This window comes from Oenanthe melanoleuca, chromosome 1A (assembly GCF_029582105.1).
Source record: "Oenanthe melanoleuca isolate GR-GAL-2019-014 chromosome 1A, OMel1.0, whole genome shotgun sequence".
NCBI lineage: Eukaryota > Metazoa > Chordata > Aves > Passeriformes > Muscicapidae > Oenanthe > Oenanthe melanoleuca.
In genome coordinates this window covers 68,636,295-68,651,692 of record NC_079334.1, presented here as the reverse complement: position 1 = coordinate 68,651,692, position 15,398 = coordinate 68,636,295, and the positions used below count along the sequence as shown (strand labels likewise).

Sequence of the window (15,398 nt, the reverse complement as noted above, 5' to 3'; positions counted from 1 at the left end):
AGGGGGTGTCCCCTCCCTGAGACCCTCCAGCATTCCACCTGGAGCACATCCTGGCTCTGCACAGTGGGTTCAGCCCAGCCTTCTGCTCAGGGTTTCTAGTGGGAGTGCTGGAGCTTCTGCTATTCATTATCTTCCCTTTTCTCTTTCACACATTGAGCCTTAAATGTAGAAATACTTATTCTCCTGCAAATAACATTATTGCTGTGACCTTCAAGTGTTGGTTATGTTGAACACTCCTCTTCTCCCCTCTGGGGCTTTGAAGCCCCATGTTGGTTGTGTTTGTAAGGAAAATTAATCCACAAACACCAGAGGTTTATGTTCAAAAAGGAGACAAAGGAGTCCTTTTTGCTTTATTTGAATAAAGGGAGAGGCCATGGGGCATTGCCCTGGGTTCTCTCAGATTTTTGGAGGATGCAGCCTCCTTTTTATCCCAATTTCCTGGCCCTTTTCCCTCCCTCCCCATTGGCTGAGGTACTTGAGAGGCACAGACTTCCTGGAACACCTGACATTCCTCTCTAATGTACAACCCTCCCTTTTAATTTTTAATTCTTACAGAATTCATAGTTTTCCCCCATTGCCTCTTTCATCTTCCAATATCCAATTTCATTTACCAGCAAACCTACAGTTTGTTTGTAAAGGCAAATCCCCTTCATCAATCAGTGGAATCCCTTCCATTGTTTCTTTTGGTGCTAACTTTACAAACAAGCTGTAGATCTGATGGTAGGTAAAGACAAATATAACATTCCTCTCATGCTGAACACTCCTGCTCTCTCTCTGGCCCTTTGAAGCCCTGTGCAGAGTGTTGGTTGTGTTGAACACTCCTGCTCTCTCTCTGGGGTTTGATGCCCTGTGCAGAGTGTTGGTTGTGTTGAACACTCCTGCTCTGTCTCTGGGGTTTGAAGCCCTGTGCAGAGTGTTGGTTGTGTTGAACACTCCTGTTCTCTCTCTGGCCCTTTGAAGCCCTGTGCAGAGTGTTGGTTGTGTTGAACACTCCTGTTCTCTCTCTGGGGTTTGATGCCCTGTGCAGAGTGTTGGTTGTGTTGAACACTCCTGCTCTCTCTCTGGCCCTTTGAAGCCCTGTGCAGAGTGTTGGTTGTGTTGAACACTCCTGTTCTCTCTCTGGGGTTTGATGTCCTGTGCAGAGTGTTGGTTGTGTTGAACACTCCTGTTCTCCCCTGAGGCTCTCTGTGGCCCACAAGCCCCAGGTGCTGGTGCCCAAAGCAGCACAGTTTGTGTGGCTGCCCTGAGCACTCTGCATTACTCACTGCTCATTTCCTGGCAGATGCTGGTGGTGTTTAAATCAGCCCCCATCCTGAAGCGTGCCCTGAAGGTGAAGCAGGCCATGATGCAGCTCTATGTGCTCAAGCTGCTGAAGATCCAGACCAAGTACCTGGGGAGGCAGTGGAGGAAGAGCAACATGAAGACCATGTCAGCCATCTACCAGAAGGTGCGGCACCGCATGAACGACGACTGGGCCTATGGCAATGGTGAGAGCTGCCAGCCCCATCCCTGTGTCCTGCTGAGAGGGACAGGAAAGGCAGGAGCTTCTAAACCCCTCCCTCCAAATTATTATCATTTTGAAATTGAGGGGCTCTCAGGCAAAGAGATGGGAATTAGGAATAACAGTTCTGTACTAGGAACATCAAAATAGAAATGCAGTATTACACAGAACAATCCCAACCCTGCCAGAGTCAGAATCCAAGCTGACACCCGTCAGTCAGTCAGGGTGTTGGCACAGTCCCATTCAATGGTGGCTGCATCCTCCTGCATGGCAGATGTGGTTCAGCTGGAGCAGTGCTCCTGGAGAAGGTGCAGTTTCCTCTGAAGGTGCAGGGATGATGTGGAAAGGTCTGGTTTTCCTCTGGAATGCAGTGGGAAGAAGGTGCCTTGGTGTCCAAAATGTCAGTTTTTATCTGGGTAGGAAAGGCTTGGCTCCTCCCCTGGCTGGAGCATCTCCCATGGGATGATGGAATTTTATCAGTCATGGCCTGGGACTCACTGGCCATGAACAGGAGATATCTCCTGGAGGGAGGATGGGCTGTGGAAAGATAAAGATGATTGCCCAGCTGGTTTAAAGATGGCCCATGAGCAGATAATGTGTGCCAGGAGATCAGGGGCACTGCCCCAGCTGGGTTAACAGATGGGGACAGAACTCACATTGCTGGGCACACCAACCCAACACAGCCTGCCCCTGCCTTTGCACTCTGTGCACGTTCTAAATAGAGAGAAAACAAAGAAACACAGTGAAAGTTCACTAAAAATCCTTCTGTAAGCTGTAGACTGTGTTATACTAAAAATTCCTTTAAAAAAAAACTATAGAGGGCTGAAGTGTCTGAAAGATACTTTATACCCCCCCCCCAAAAAAAAGAAAGGATTTCTGTCCCGAGAATGAAGTATAAACAAAAAAAAAAGAGAAATGAAAAGAACTTTTGCTTTTAAACAGTTCATTCTTAAAAGTTAATACCCCATAGCCCATAAACACAGTTCAATAGATCTGTGAAAATAGGAGTTAGTGAAAAGTAAAGCCACAAAAGAACTGGTTTTTTTCTTCTTGTAGAAAAAACCTTATAACCAAACTAAAAAAAAGATTATTTAAGTTAGTAAATAACTGAAGTGTTTCTGTATGCTGTTAAGAAAGTGTGGAAGGGGGGAGGAGGGTGTAGTCTAAAGGTTTCATTCTGAATTTATTATTTTCTTTGTGTTGTTTATAAGGTTTTTTTTTCCTTTACTACCCTTTAAGTTTTAAGCCTACCTTGCTTTCACTCATAATTCTATCTCACAACAAAAAATAATTATATTGAAATTAACAAATCTAAACTATAACACTTATTAATACATTAACCAAATAAAATCAAACTAAACCAAAGCACAACCAGCTTCACTTGGTTTGCCCTAAAACCTTTAAAATTGGGGTTTTTTTTTGAAGTTTTATGACACCTTCAGATTTAGAGCTTTGAAAATACTGGGATATTTTCATGTTACCTGTTTGGATAATATTACACAATGTTATAGTTATTGCAGCTTTTCAATATCATTCACAGCTGTATTTGCCCAAATTTTAAAAAAAATGGGGTTGGGAGCTCATAATAAGATCAGGAGGTTTTAAATGTTTTAAAAGTTGATCCTTGCTTCAGTGGTCAGTGGAGATTTTCAATAAAAGTGATGGGGTATTTGTGAAAAAATATAATATATTATATTATATTATATTATATTATATTATATTATATTATATTATATTATATTATATTATATTATATTATATTATATTATATTATATTATATTATATTATATTATATTATATTATATTATGTAATATAATGTAATATAATGTAATATAATGTAATATAATGTAATATAATGTAATATAATGTAATATAATGTAATATAATGTAATATAATATATATTATAAAATTATAACTATAATAGAGATAAATAATAATAAGTGAATAATATAAAATATAAATAAAATAAAAAATAATAACTAATACAATATATGGGTAGTTATAGAGAGTCCTTAAAGCAGGAATAATTACATTTTGATGAGATATCTTAAATTCCAATGCACCCATAATGGGATTTGGGTGGGAATAATGATAATTAGGAGCGATTGGTTAATTGATGAACCTCCAGGCTGCGAGGGGCGATGTCAGAGCGATGTTTCCCACCCTGCATTGTCCCTCCTGCCCCGCAGACATCGACGCCAGGCCCTGGGATTTCCAGGCTGAGGAATGCACGCTGAGAGCCAACATCGAGGCGTTCAACAGCCGCAGGTACGACAGGGAGCGGCGCTCCGAGTTCGCCCCGGTGGACAACTGCCTGCAGAGCGTGCTGGGGCAGCGCCTGGAGCTGCCCCGCGACTTCCACTACTCGTACGAGCTGTGGCTGGAGAGGGAGGTGTTCTCCCAGCCCATTCGCTGGGAGGAGCTGCTGCACTGCCACTGACTGCAGCCTGCCCGGGACGGGCAGCAGCCTTGGGCTGGGGAAAAATGGGTTTGAGCTTTGCCAGGCACAGAGACTCTGCAGACGCCTCTTTTTGGAGGTGCTGCTGTGACTGCAGAGGGGCCACGGAGGAGGTTCCAGGGGAGCTCAGAGCTCGGTGTGAGGATTCCCAGCTGGGAACTCCATCCCTTGTTGTTTTGGTTCCATCCTGGTTTGTGGATGTGCTTCCAGCACCACCCTGGGATTGGGATGGGCACAACATTCCTTTCCCTGGGCTGTGATCATAAAGGGGCCACGGAGGAGGTTCCAGGGGAGCTCAGAGCTCGGTGTGAGGCTTTCCAGCTGGAAATTCCATCCCTCCCTGGTTTGGATCCATTCTGGTTTGTGGATGTGCTTCCAACACCACCCTGGGATACCAGGAGCACTGACTGTTTTGGGATGGGCACAACATTCCTGTCCCTGGGCTGTGACCATAAAGGGGCCACGGAGGAAGTTGTAGAGTGAGCTTAGGTGTGTCTGTAATTTGGTGTGAAGATTCCCAGCTGGGAATTCCACCCCTCCTTGGTTTGGATCCATTCTGGTTTGTCATGTGCTTCCAACACCACCCTGGGATACCAGGAGCACCAGGTTGGTTTGGGATGGACACATTTCTGTCCCTGGGCTGTGACTGTAAAGGGGCCACAGAGGAGGTTCCAGGTGAGCTCAGAGCTCAGGTGTGTCTGCTGCTTGATGTGAGTGAGGATTCCCAGCTGGGAACTCCATCCCTCCCTGGTTTGGATCCATTCTGGTTTGTGGATGTGCTTCCAGCACGTGGTTTGGGATGGACACAATATTCCTGTCCCTGGGCTGTGACTGTAAAGGGTCACAGAGGAAGCTGCAGAGTGAGCTCAGATGTGTTTGTAGCTCAGTGTGAGGATTCCCAGCTGGGAACTCCATCCCTCCCTGGTTTGGATCCATTCTGGTTTGTGGATGTGCTTCCAGCAGGTGGTTTGGGATGGACACAGCATTCCTGTCCTGTCCCTGGGTCCCACAGCCCTGGGTGGGTCCTGCAGGGTCCCCTGGACACCCACCCACCCTCTGCACCTCTGCTTCCCTCCACCTTCACTCACCTTTCTTCAGCTTGTGTTTGGAGCTCCCATTTCTCTCCTCTCTGAGTGTCATGATGATTCCACAATCCTCTTTGCCCCTTTCCAGCCCTGAGGAGACAACAAATACCAGGGTAAATAACCTGATTTTTTACACAGATTTTGGGGTGTTTGGGGGAATGTCTGTGCCCTGAGAGGGGAAAGTGCTTTGGTGAACAATTTATGAGTTAAAGAGTGGATTCTGTGGTCCCTGCATTTCAGAATGAATAGGATATTGAGCTGTAAACTTTCTATGAGTTTAATAACTTAATACTTAAATTAAATAATGAACACTACTCTTGGGTGAAGCTGTGTTGCATGAGGGTGGCATTTGTCAAAGCATTGTGTGTTCATATAGGGCAGGGAAGCCCTAAATAAACAAGTGTTTGTTATGGCAAGATTTGTGCTAATTGCTTAAATAATTAATTAACATGGGAATGTTTCTTTCATGGGGTTTGTTCAAGGCCTTGTCCATGGAAATGGCATTAAACCTTTTAAAACCTTTTAAAATACACTTTTGTTCAAAATAAAAGAACTTTTAATGGGTAACTCTTTATTTAAGCTTTTTCTTGCAGTGTCTTAATTTAAATGTTTCTTTTTTATTATTTATTATTTTTAAGGACAAAAACATCCCCCAAACTCAGCCTTCATCCCTGCCCATCTCCACTCAAGGAAAAATTGAATTAATTACTAAAGAATCTTAGAAAAGCCCTTGGTATTTGGCTCAAACCCCTTTTTTCCCAAAGTGTCTTTTTTCCCACAATATGTTGAAAAAAAAATAACCAGTACATACCCAATGTGCATTTTTCTATATTTTATTTTTAAATTGTGCTTTTCAGTTATTTTTACTGAGAGAAATTAGAACTACAAATCCTTACCTGAATGTCTGGGTGGTGGAGGATGGTACAAATTTATCCTGGATTACAATTTATTCAAACCATCACCACAAATTTTCTGCTTCCCAGAGAGAGAGATCACAGAAAACCTGAACCTCTGCATAGAAAAGTGACTTAGGGAGAGCCTACACCTTTATTTGAAATATTTATGTCCCATCCTGGCAAGCAAGCAGCAGTTTCAAACTTTTTTGGTTTTTTGTTTGTTTTTTTTTTGGTTCACAGTGAGGATTTTCTCCTGCTTAAAAATTCTCAAAATTTTTAGGGGGACAGCAATTAAAGAATAATAATTTTATATGTTCAGCAAGGCAGTTTCAGAACCAAGTTTTGGGTGGTTTCTGCACAGCTGGAGGAACATCTGTTATCTCACCCCAACAGCACTGTTGGTTCCAGGAAGCCTCCAGTGTTCCTGTTGTAACTGCAATAAAGAACTTTTTTTGTTTTCACCCTACAGGTGGTTGCTGAAAGTTTTGCCGTGGGTTTTTTTTCTTCAGCACCTCAGCACAAATTCTTCAGTTTCCTAGGGATGTAAAGCATATAGAATTGAGTTATTAATTTCTCAGTCTTCTCCAAGCAACTTTCGAGCTGGTTGGTGAATTTAATGCAAATTTCAGTGAGGGATAAAAGGCTACGAAGGTACAAAGTTCCTTTCAGAGTTGTGAGAGAGTGATCCCCAAAAAAAAAAAAAGAAGGGGGGGATTCAGCCTTTATCTGTTCAGTTTGACAGTGTTAAAAATATATATTTTTTCTATTTTCTCTATTTCTGTGAATTTTTCCATAAAAATAACAACACTGGGATGTCCTGGCTGACTATATTTATCCACTTGTAACCACAGAAGTGACTGTTTGAGGTCAGGCTTATTCTACTCTGGAGTTTGAGAAGCTTCCCTTAATAATTTATCAAAGCCTTGCTTGTGTAAACAGCAGCTTGTTCTGCAGCCAGGTCCAAGCACTGTCACAAAACACAATATTTGATGTTTTTTTGTCTCCTTGATTGAACATTACAGTGCTCTGTGCCTTCCTTTTTGCCTCCACAATTACAACGTGGCCTCCTCTTTGCTAAAAGATAATTAGTGTAATTATGATTGTTTCTTTAATGCTGTGTGGTTTATCAATATAAATGACACAAATTTTCCCTGAACAGAGAGGAAATAAAATTTTTATTATTTTTCTTTCATTATCCAAGGCTCATTCAAGAGAATTTTACTCCCAAATCTGCAGACTTTTTTTCCACACTACCAAATCTTTTTATTATTAGGGAAGAAGGAAGTTTCCTTATGCAGCAGAGAGCACATTTAGAGAGGTTAATGTTAAAAATAATCCCATGATCTAAGACTCACTGATATGTTTGTTGGAGTTTGGCAATATTGCAATCATAAGCTATATTTTTTTTTCCATAAGGGAATTCAGCTCCTACTGATTTTTTTCACTTGTGCCTATTTTTTTAATGCTTTGCAAGTGAAAATCTGGTGCTGAGTGATGCAGGAGAAACTCCTCTCTCCCATATTTTTTTTTTTCCAAATTTAAAAAATCACCCCACCTTTAGAAGCATTACTACCTTGGATAAAACTTTTGTGTCTAAAAAAGGTGCAGAGAACAAAATTAACCCTTCATGTCCCTATCCCTCCCTCAGACCCTTCTGCCTCCATCTATTCCCTGTGTCTCCGGCCTTGTTTTATGGTGATTTATTGGAAATACCCAACCTCCATTACATATGATTTTCAGGACCTGTTGTCCAATGGCTCTGGAAGGAGGCAAAGCAAAGGTTGTTTTTGAAATATTTTTGCGGTGAAGGAGGCTGAGTCAGATTAAACAGAGACTCTCCCGTGTCACACAGCGATAACGTGAATATTCCACTAAGTCCAGCAAACGCCAATCTTTCCAAAACCTTTGCAAAGCACGACTTGCTCCCCTCCTCCTCTCAGCTCAAAGCTGTCGCGGCGGCGATTTTCTCGCCTCTTTGTGACATTTCCCTGGGGATTTTAGCAGTGGGTGGCACACGGGCGGTAATGGCGGCGCCCGCTCCCCTCAGCGCCCTCATCCCCCTCAGAGCTTTTCCCGCCCTTTTCCCCGTCACCAGCGCAGCGGCGGGAACATCGCTGGTCCCGCCCACTCAGCAGCTGATTGGACAATGGGCGGGTGCCTCAGCAGCTGACTGGATATATGAGCTGTCAATCAGAAGCTGATTGGATACGAGCTGTCAATCAGCAGCTGATTGGACAAATGAGCTGTCAATCATAGCATACCCCCCCGCCCCGTCGCTATGACAACGCGACGCTGAGGGGAAGGAGGCGAGGCCGTGGCGGCTCTGAGGGGGAAGAGGCGCCGCGGCCGCTTCAGAGCCGCGGGGATGTGGGGACGGGAAGGTGAGATTCTGCCATTTCTAGGTGAGATTCTGCCATTTCTACACGGGGCAGAAAAAGGGATCAGGAGGGACCTACTTCCCTGACAGGAAGGTGCAGCTAAATGGGGGGTCGGGCTCTGCTCCCAGCCTCAAGTTGTGCCGGAGGTTTAGAGTGGATATCAGGAAAATTCCTTCCCTAAAAGGCTTGTGCAGCCCTGGCACAGCTGCAGGGTTGGATGGAGCTCCCATGCCTGGAGGGATTTCAAAGCCCTGTGGATGTGGCACTTGGGGACACTTGGGGTCAGTGCTGGCCTTGGCACTGCTGGCTGGATTTGGTCTTGGAGGTCTTGTCCAGAATTCTGTGACTGCAAACCTCGAGGGCTTTGCTGAAAAGCTCAGATTCCTGGAATCTGACAATTAGCAGCTGATTTTGCTGAAAAGCTCAAGAGTCCTGAATCTGACTGATTTCACAGGTGAGTATCACCTTTTAGGGATGACCCCTGGACCTGTTTTTGCAAGGCACTAATTATTTTTTCCCTTTTTCCCTTAAAAGTTTAGCGAGGACCGACGCAGACACTGTGCTTTATTCACACTGTGTAACTAACCGTGTCATTTTGTGTTGCAGGGTCCATCTCCAGGGCTTGATGTAGAGTCCCAGCTGCTCCTTTAAAGGACTCAGCCATGGTAAAACACCTTTGATCCTTCAGAAGTGTTGATAACCCTTTTTTGAGGAAAAGGTTTCATATCCAAAAGATTCACAAATTCACTTTGTGTGCAAGTATAAACCTAATTCTGATTTTTAGCTTTTTTTTTTGTTTTTGGCTGCAGGCTGTAAAATTTTGTACACAATTTTGTAAAATTTTGCATATAAACCCTGTGAGCATCTTTGATATTTGGAAAGATCAGCTACAAACTGAATTCCTACCAGGAACCTACAAGTGCTCACAAAACCCACCAGAGACCCGGGGTAAACAAGGAATGGGACTCAGGTGACTGAGTCAAAATCCATGAAGGGGGAACATTCCAGCATGTGAAGTATTTCACAAATTCTGTCCAATTAAAGTCTGTGAAAGAGGCTTGTTGCCATCTCAAACATATGGCTGAGCTCAAGTAGTTTCATTCTGCAAATAATCTGCCATCATCTGCAATTTACACTCTTATTTTCTCTCTTTTTTTGCTTCTTTAATAGAGGGTTTGTGTGTTTTAATAGAAAATTTGATTTTCTAGAAATTTTTATATAAATTCTTTTTTTTACCTTTTCATATTCTTTCACACCGTGGTCCCAGCTGATTCTGAGGATTGTGGCCTTTACTCTTTTCTCACCCCTCACAGCACAAATGTTTGTCCCTTTTGCACTGAGAAGTGCTGAGCTGTGAAAGGAGTTTTTAGGAATTCTAACATGGGAAATATGTGGGTTTGGGTTTGTGTAACCACAGTGGTGGGAGGGCAGCTCCATCCCAGATCCATGGAAACTGTGGGAGGGTGTTCTGCTTTCCTGCTTTAAGATCCAGAGTCACAAACAGCCACACAGGAGTGGATGAACACAGGCCAAGTTACTGCAGGACTGCATCCTCATGTGGTAATTAAAAAAAACAATCAGTGGAAAAGAATGTTTGGCTTCCATTGTGCACAAACCTTTTTTTAGCCAGATGGAAGCACAGGGGGACAGTGATTAGCTCAGTCTGGTTTAGAGGTTCTGACAGCCTGCAGAGCAAACAGGGGTTGGGTGGAAGTTTTATTAATGCTTGGAGTCCTTCCATAAAATCACAAAGTGCTGGGGTCTGGGTGAGGGGCTCTGAGCTAAAGCTTGAGCCAGGACTAAGAGGGAATAAAACAGCTGCTCTGGGATGTCTTGGGATCATGGAATCATGGGATGGTTTGGGCCGGAAGGACCTTAAAGCTCATCTAATTCCAACCAAATTCTACTGTCCCAAATTTCTCCAAGCATTGTCCAGCATGGCTTTGGAAAATTCCAGGGATCCAGGGGCAGCCAATTCTCTGGCAATTCCAGCCCAGCCAGGAATTCCTTCCCCAATCTCCCTTTCCCAGTCTGAAGCCATTCCCTGTGTGCTGTCCCTCCATCCCTTGTCCCCAGTCCCTCTCCAGCTCTCCTGCAGCCCCTGCAATGTGCTGGAAGCTCTCCCTGGATCCTTCCCTTCTCCAGGCTGAGCACCCCCAGCTCTCTCAGTCTCTCAGCCTGGAATCCTCTACCCAGAAATGAGACACCAAAGACCCAAAACTGAGTGGCTTTGTGGTCATTTTCTCTCTGCAGGCAGGCAAAGGCAAAGGCAAAAAACCCAAGAGTAAAGGCAAAAGGGCCCCCAAAATTCCAAAGGATGTGAAAGAAGTGTTTGTCTTCAGCCCAGCTGCCATGCTGAACGCTTACTACATCTCTCACAACGCTGCTGCCTTCCTGGAATTCCGGGGCTATCCCTGGCCTGGCTCTCTCAAAAAGAAGGGGAAGAAAAAGATGTGAGCTCACCCAAGTCCCTGGTGAAGACTCTGCTGTGATTAAACCCACCCTGGCTCTGCAGTGATCAGCTCAAATATTTTCCTGTGTCTGTACAAAGACACTTTTATTGCAGCTCATGCACAGTGACAAAGGGCAGGGACACTGTGCCATTGTCACTTCACCCTGTCCTTGCTGGGGCTGGGTTCCCCCACCCTGCTGCCACTCCTAGGGATGGGCTGAGTCCCTGAGACCTCCCGAGCTCAGGAAGGATTGACAGGGTCAGTCATGAGAGGGGAGATGGGAGAGGGGCTCAGCCTGGAGAAAAGGGGCATCAGAGGTGACCCTGTGGCTCTGCACAAGTCCCTGACAGGAGGGGACAGCCCCAGGTCAGGCTCTGCTCCAGGAACAGAGACAGGAGAGGGAACAGCCTCAGGGTGGAATCCGCAGGAATTTCCCCATGGAAAGGGTGGGCAGGGGTTGGAACTGCCCAGGGAGGGTTGGATCCCCATCCCTGGAGTGTCCCAGGAATGTCAGGATGTGGCACTCAGGGTGACAAGGTGGGGGTCAGTCACAGCTTGGACTGGATGATCCTGGAGAGCTTTTCCATCCCAAATGATCCTGGGAATGTGACTTAGGCCTGTCAGGGATTCTGAGATGGGATGTTACACCCAGCAGAGGTGGTGATGAGCCCCCACCCCCAGGCTGTCACTCACTGTGACCATTCTCAGCCCAACATCCTGGCTGGAGACCCAAGTTCTGAGCCCACAAATTCCACATCACATTCAAAACGTTTTTGCTGCATTTCCTCCATGGGTGTTCAACACAGCCCTGGGGAAATCATGAAGCTGAGAAGAGCTGTGCATCTCTGCCAGGCCTTTCCACCCCTCTGACTTCCAGCTACTTTCCTGTTCCAGGTAACAGTCAATTAGCATCAACCCAAGCCAATAAAGGCCTGGAAATCCCCCAGCCTAAAATATTCCCTCTCTGAGGAGGTTTTGACCAGGGAAAATCATAGTTGGTGGCATTACTTGTCAGCAAGCTGCTGTCATTTGTAGCTTGCTGCAAACTCCACTGGGTTTGTTTCATCTACATGTGGTACAACTCACCCCAAAAACCAATATAAATATGTTTATGAAGGGTTGAATTTAGAGCAATTTGGTTGCAGAGGAAAACAGCCATGTAGCCATTTTTGCTGTTATTATTATCTCTAGGAATATGACTATGAAAGCATAAAAATAACACTCAAGAAAATGTGGTATAAGGAAAAGAGAGGGAAGGGATAAGAGAAGGATCTCACCCACAGGTCTCGTGATGAGAGCTGGTTGTTGCAATCTCAGTGTCTGTTGGTCCATCTGGTGTTCAGGGTGGATCCAGCAGGTGAGGAGGGGAAATCCTGAAGAAATGGTGGGAGGAATGCACAGAACACAAAATCTGGGTTTATTTTCACTCAGGCTCAGGTGTGGATGGTGGAATGCTGTGGGTCACACTTTGGGACTCTGACACCTCCAAAGGTGAAGGTGCTGCCTTTTGTACCAGCACAGTTCACCAAGGTGAACTCCTTGGGCTACCTGTGAATGTCCTGACATTCCAGGGCAGGGAGTGATCCCAGCTGAGATCCCTAGAACAGGGACAAAGGGGCAGTGCCCTACTCACACCTGATAAAGGGTCCCTTCTCACTTTGTGCTCCTTGGCACAGTAACTTGTCCCCTGGATGTTTGAGCTGCCAGCATCACTCTCTCTCTCTTGTGGATCCATTTTTTTCCCCAATCCCGGGATAATTGTTGGAAGTAGCACCTTTGTCTTATCTCCAATTACTGGGTGGCTCTGCTGGTCACAGATGGTCACATATATCTGTGATCACCAGTTTTCAGTTTTTGCAGATTTCTATAGTGGGCAAAAACCCTTTGATGATTTCAGCAATGTCTAAGCCACGAGCCACTTCAGCCTCTCCTAACATGTCAAGAAAATAATCACAGGATCATTAAAAATGGAAAGATCACCAATTGTGTTGGGTTGATGTGACCAGCAATGTGAGTTCTGTCCCCATCTGTTAAACCAGCTGGGGCAGTGCCCCTGATCTCCTGGCACACATTATCTGCTCATGGGCCATCTTTAAACCAGCTGGGCAATCATCTTTATCTTCCCACAGCCCATCCTCCCTCCAGGAGATATCTCCTGTTCATGGCCAGTGAGTTCCAGGGCATGACTGATAAAATTCCATCATCCCACTGGGAGATGCTCCAGCCAGGGGAGGAGCCAAGCCTTTCCTACCCAGATAAAAACTGACATTTTGGACACCAAGGAACCTTCTTCCCACTGCATTCCAGAGGAAAACCAGACCTTTGCACATCATCCCTGCACCTTCAGAGGAAACTGCACCTTCTCCAGGAGCACTGCTCCAGCTGAACCACATCTGCCCCTGCAGGAGGATGCAGCCACCATTGAATGGGACTGTGCCAACACCCTGACTGACTGACGGGTGTCAGCTTGGATTCTGACTCTGGCAGGGTTGGGATTGTTCTGTGTAATACTGCATTTCTATTTTAATGTTCCTAGTAAAGAACTGTTATTCCTAATTCCCATCTCTTTGGTGAGAGCCCCTTAATTTCAAAATGATAATAATTTGGAGGGAGGGGTTTACATTCTATATTTCAAAGAGAAGCTCCTGCCTTTACTGGCAGACACCTGTCCTTCACACCAGGACACCAATCCAGCCATGAACCCAGCCCTGTGTTGAGCAGCCCTCAGGAGGGACACGCAGGCTCTGGGTTTCCTGTTTCTCTGCTGATCAGCTGCCTCTGGCCGGCTCTGATGACACAGGGATGTGGTTTGCAGCCCCACTTTGCTCTGAGCTGTGCACCTACATCTCCTCTCAGCCTTCTCTCGTGTTCTCACTTCCCCACCACCCCCCAGGAAGTCTCTGGTCACGGCAGCTCGCAGTTATTTCCTCCATCACCAGCTTTCTAAAGCCAGACATCTCTTGGAACCTCTGCATTCTGCATCTCCAGCTAAGAAATCAATTAAAAACCCAAATATTCCACTTTTGTATGGTATATTTACCATACAGAACTTTCAGGGACAGATGTTTGTGAGCACTGAAGTAGGAACTGCATAATGTTGTAAAGGATGGGTAAAAGTGAGCAAGGTTATTTTTACATCTGTGGTAAACTGGAGCTACAATAGTTTCAAAACTCCCAGTATCCAAAATCTACTGGAATATTTATGAACTGACAGTAAATATTATCATGTGTTCTCTCTTTAACACAAATTCTGATTTCAGCATGATGCCACTGAACCCAGCAGTGAAGTGCAAAGGACAAAGACTCTGCTTTTCACTTCTTTGACAGCAGATGAGAAAACCCTCCCAACAATCCCAAACTGAGAAATCAAACACTTCTTTTTTCACTCCTTTTTTCTTTTACCTCTCAGCTGAATCTTGCATGCAATCCCATCTCCCTGATGGTTAATAAAGACAAAAAATACGTAAGTTTGGACTTCAAATGGCTGGATTTGCTTAAAAGTGCTGCAGGCTGTGCCATGACTTTTGTGGATGTGACTCCACAGAGTCCCCACAGCTGCAGGGGGACATTTGCAGCTATTCCTGCTTTATCCCAACCTGTAAAATTCAGATGTGATTTTATAGGGAATCCCCACAGTTCCATTGGGACATTTGCAGCTATTCCTGCTTTATCCAACCTGTAAAATTCAGATGTGATTTTATAGGGAATCCCCACAGTTACATTGGGACATTTGCAGCTATTCCTGCTTTATCCCAGCCTGTAAAATTAGATGTGATTTTATAGGGAATCCCCACAGCTGCATTGGGACATTTGCAGCTATTCCTGCTTTATCCAACCTATAAAATTCAGATGTGATTTTATAGGGAATCCCCACAGCTACAGGGGGACATTTGCAGCTATTCCTGCTTTATCCAACCTGTAAAAATTAGATGTGATTTTATAGGGAATCCCCACAGCTGCATTGGGACATTTGCAGCTATTCCTGCTTTATTCAACCTGTAAAATTCAGATGTGACTTCACAGAGAGTCCCCACAGCTACAGGGGGATATTTGAAGCTATTCCTGTTTTATCCCAACCTGTAAAATTTGGTTCTCAGATGAGCATTTCTGGGGTGTAGGATTTATGGTGAATAAATCCTGCTCTGCCCAAATCCACCAAGAGTTTTGTTTGGGGAATCTGCAAGCTGGATTTTCCCTTTTTGTGTCACAGCTGAAGGAAATCCTGGAGTTCCACGTGTCAGGTCTTGCAGGGAGTTCCCTTTTTGCAGAGTTTGGTTTCCTGTGCTCTGCTGCCACTGCTGGCTCTCCTTTCCTGCAGGGAGTTGTGTACCAGAGCCCTGCTGGTGAAATTTTTAAAAATAATAAATTTAAAAATAAATATATAACTATAACTATAACTATAACTATAACTATAACTATAACTATAACTAACTATAAACATAAACATAAACATAAATATAAATATAAATATAAATATAAATATAAATATAAATATAAATATAAATATAAATATAAATATAAATATAAATATAAATATAAATATATGGAGATTATAACTATAAAATAAATATAGATATAAATATCAATATATACATATATAGTATATAAAATATTAATATATAAA

General features: G+C 44.3%; 2 protein-coding genes across 5 annotated transcripts in view; both read left to right on the top strand.

Annotated features, from left to right (window-relative positions):
• STRIP2 (striatin interacting protein 2) overlaps positions 1 to 5,601 on the top strand; it is a 28,921-nt gene extending 23,320 nt beyond the window's left edge. The window contains exons 20-22 of one of the 3 annotated variants that reach the window (XR_008839642.1): positions 1,283 to 1,487; positions 3,694 to 4,433; positions 4,631 to 5,601. Coding sequence is in view for 1 of the 3 variants with exons in the window: in XM_056482331.1 (XP_056338306.1) it covers positions 1,283 to 1,487; positions 3,694 to 3,944 (456 nt within the window). In the remaining 2 variants the exon portion in view is untranslated. Of the gene's footprint in view, positions 1 to 1,282; positions 1,488 to 3,693 lie in introns of all 3 variants that reach the window. The other 2 variants (XR_008839643.1, XM_056482331.1) reach the window with 2 other exon arrangements.
• A 2,628-nt stretch (positions 5,602 to 8,229) lies between these two features.
• On the top strand, positions 8,230 to 10,835 carry SMKR1 (small lysine rich protein 1). 2 transcript variants are annotated; one of them, XM_056482329.1, is made up of 3 exons: positions 8,230 to 8,324; positions 8,928 to 8,986; positions 10,575 to 10,835. In XM_056482329.1, the coding sequence occupies exons 2-3, from the start codon at positions 8,984 to 8,986 to the stop codon at positions 10,776 to 10,778; spliced, it is 207 nt and encodes a 68-aa protein (XP_056338304.1). In that variant the 5' UTR covers positions 8,230 to 8,324; positions 8,928 to 8,983; the 3' UTR covers positions 10,779 to 10,835. The 2 variants fall into 2 exon arrangements, with proteins under 2 accessions (XP_056338304.1, XP_056338303.1); XM_056482328.1 differs by having other exon boundaries at positions 8,253 to 8,345.
• Positions 10,836 to 15,398: the final 4,563 nt, after the last annotated feature.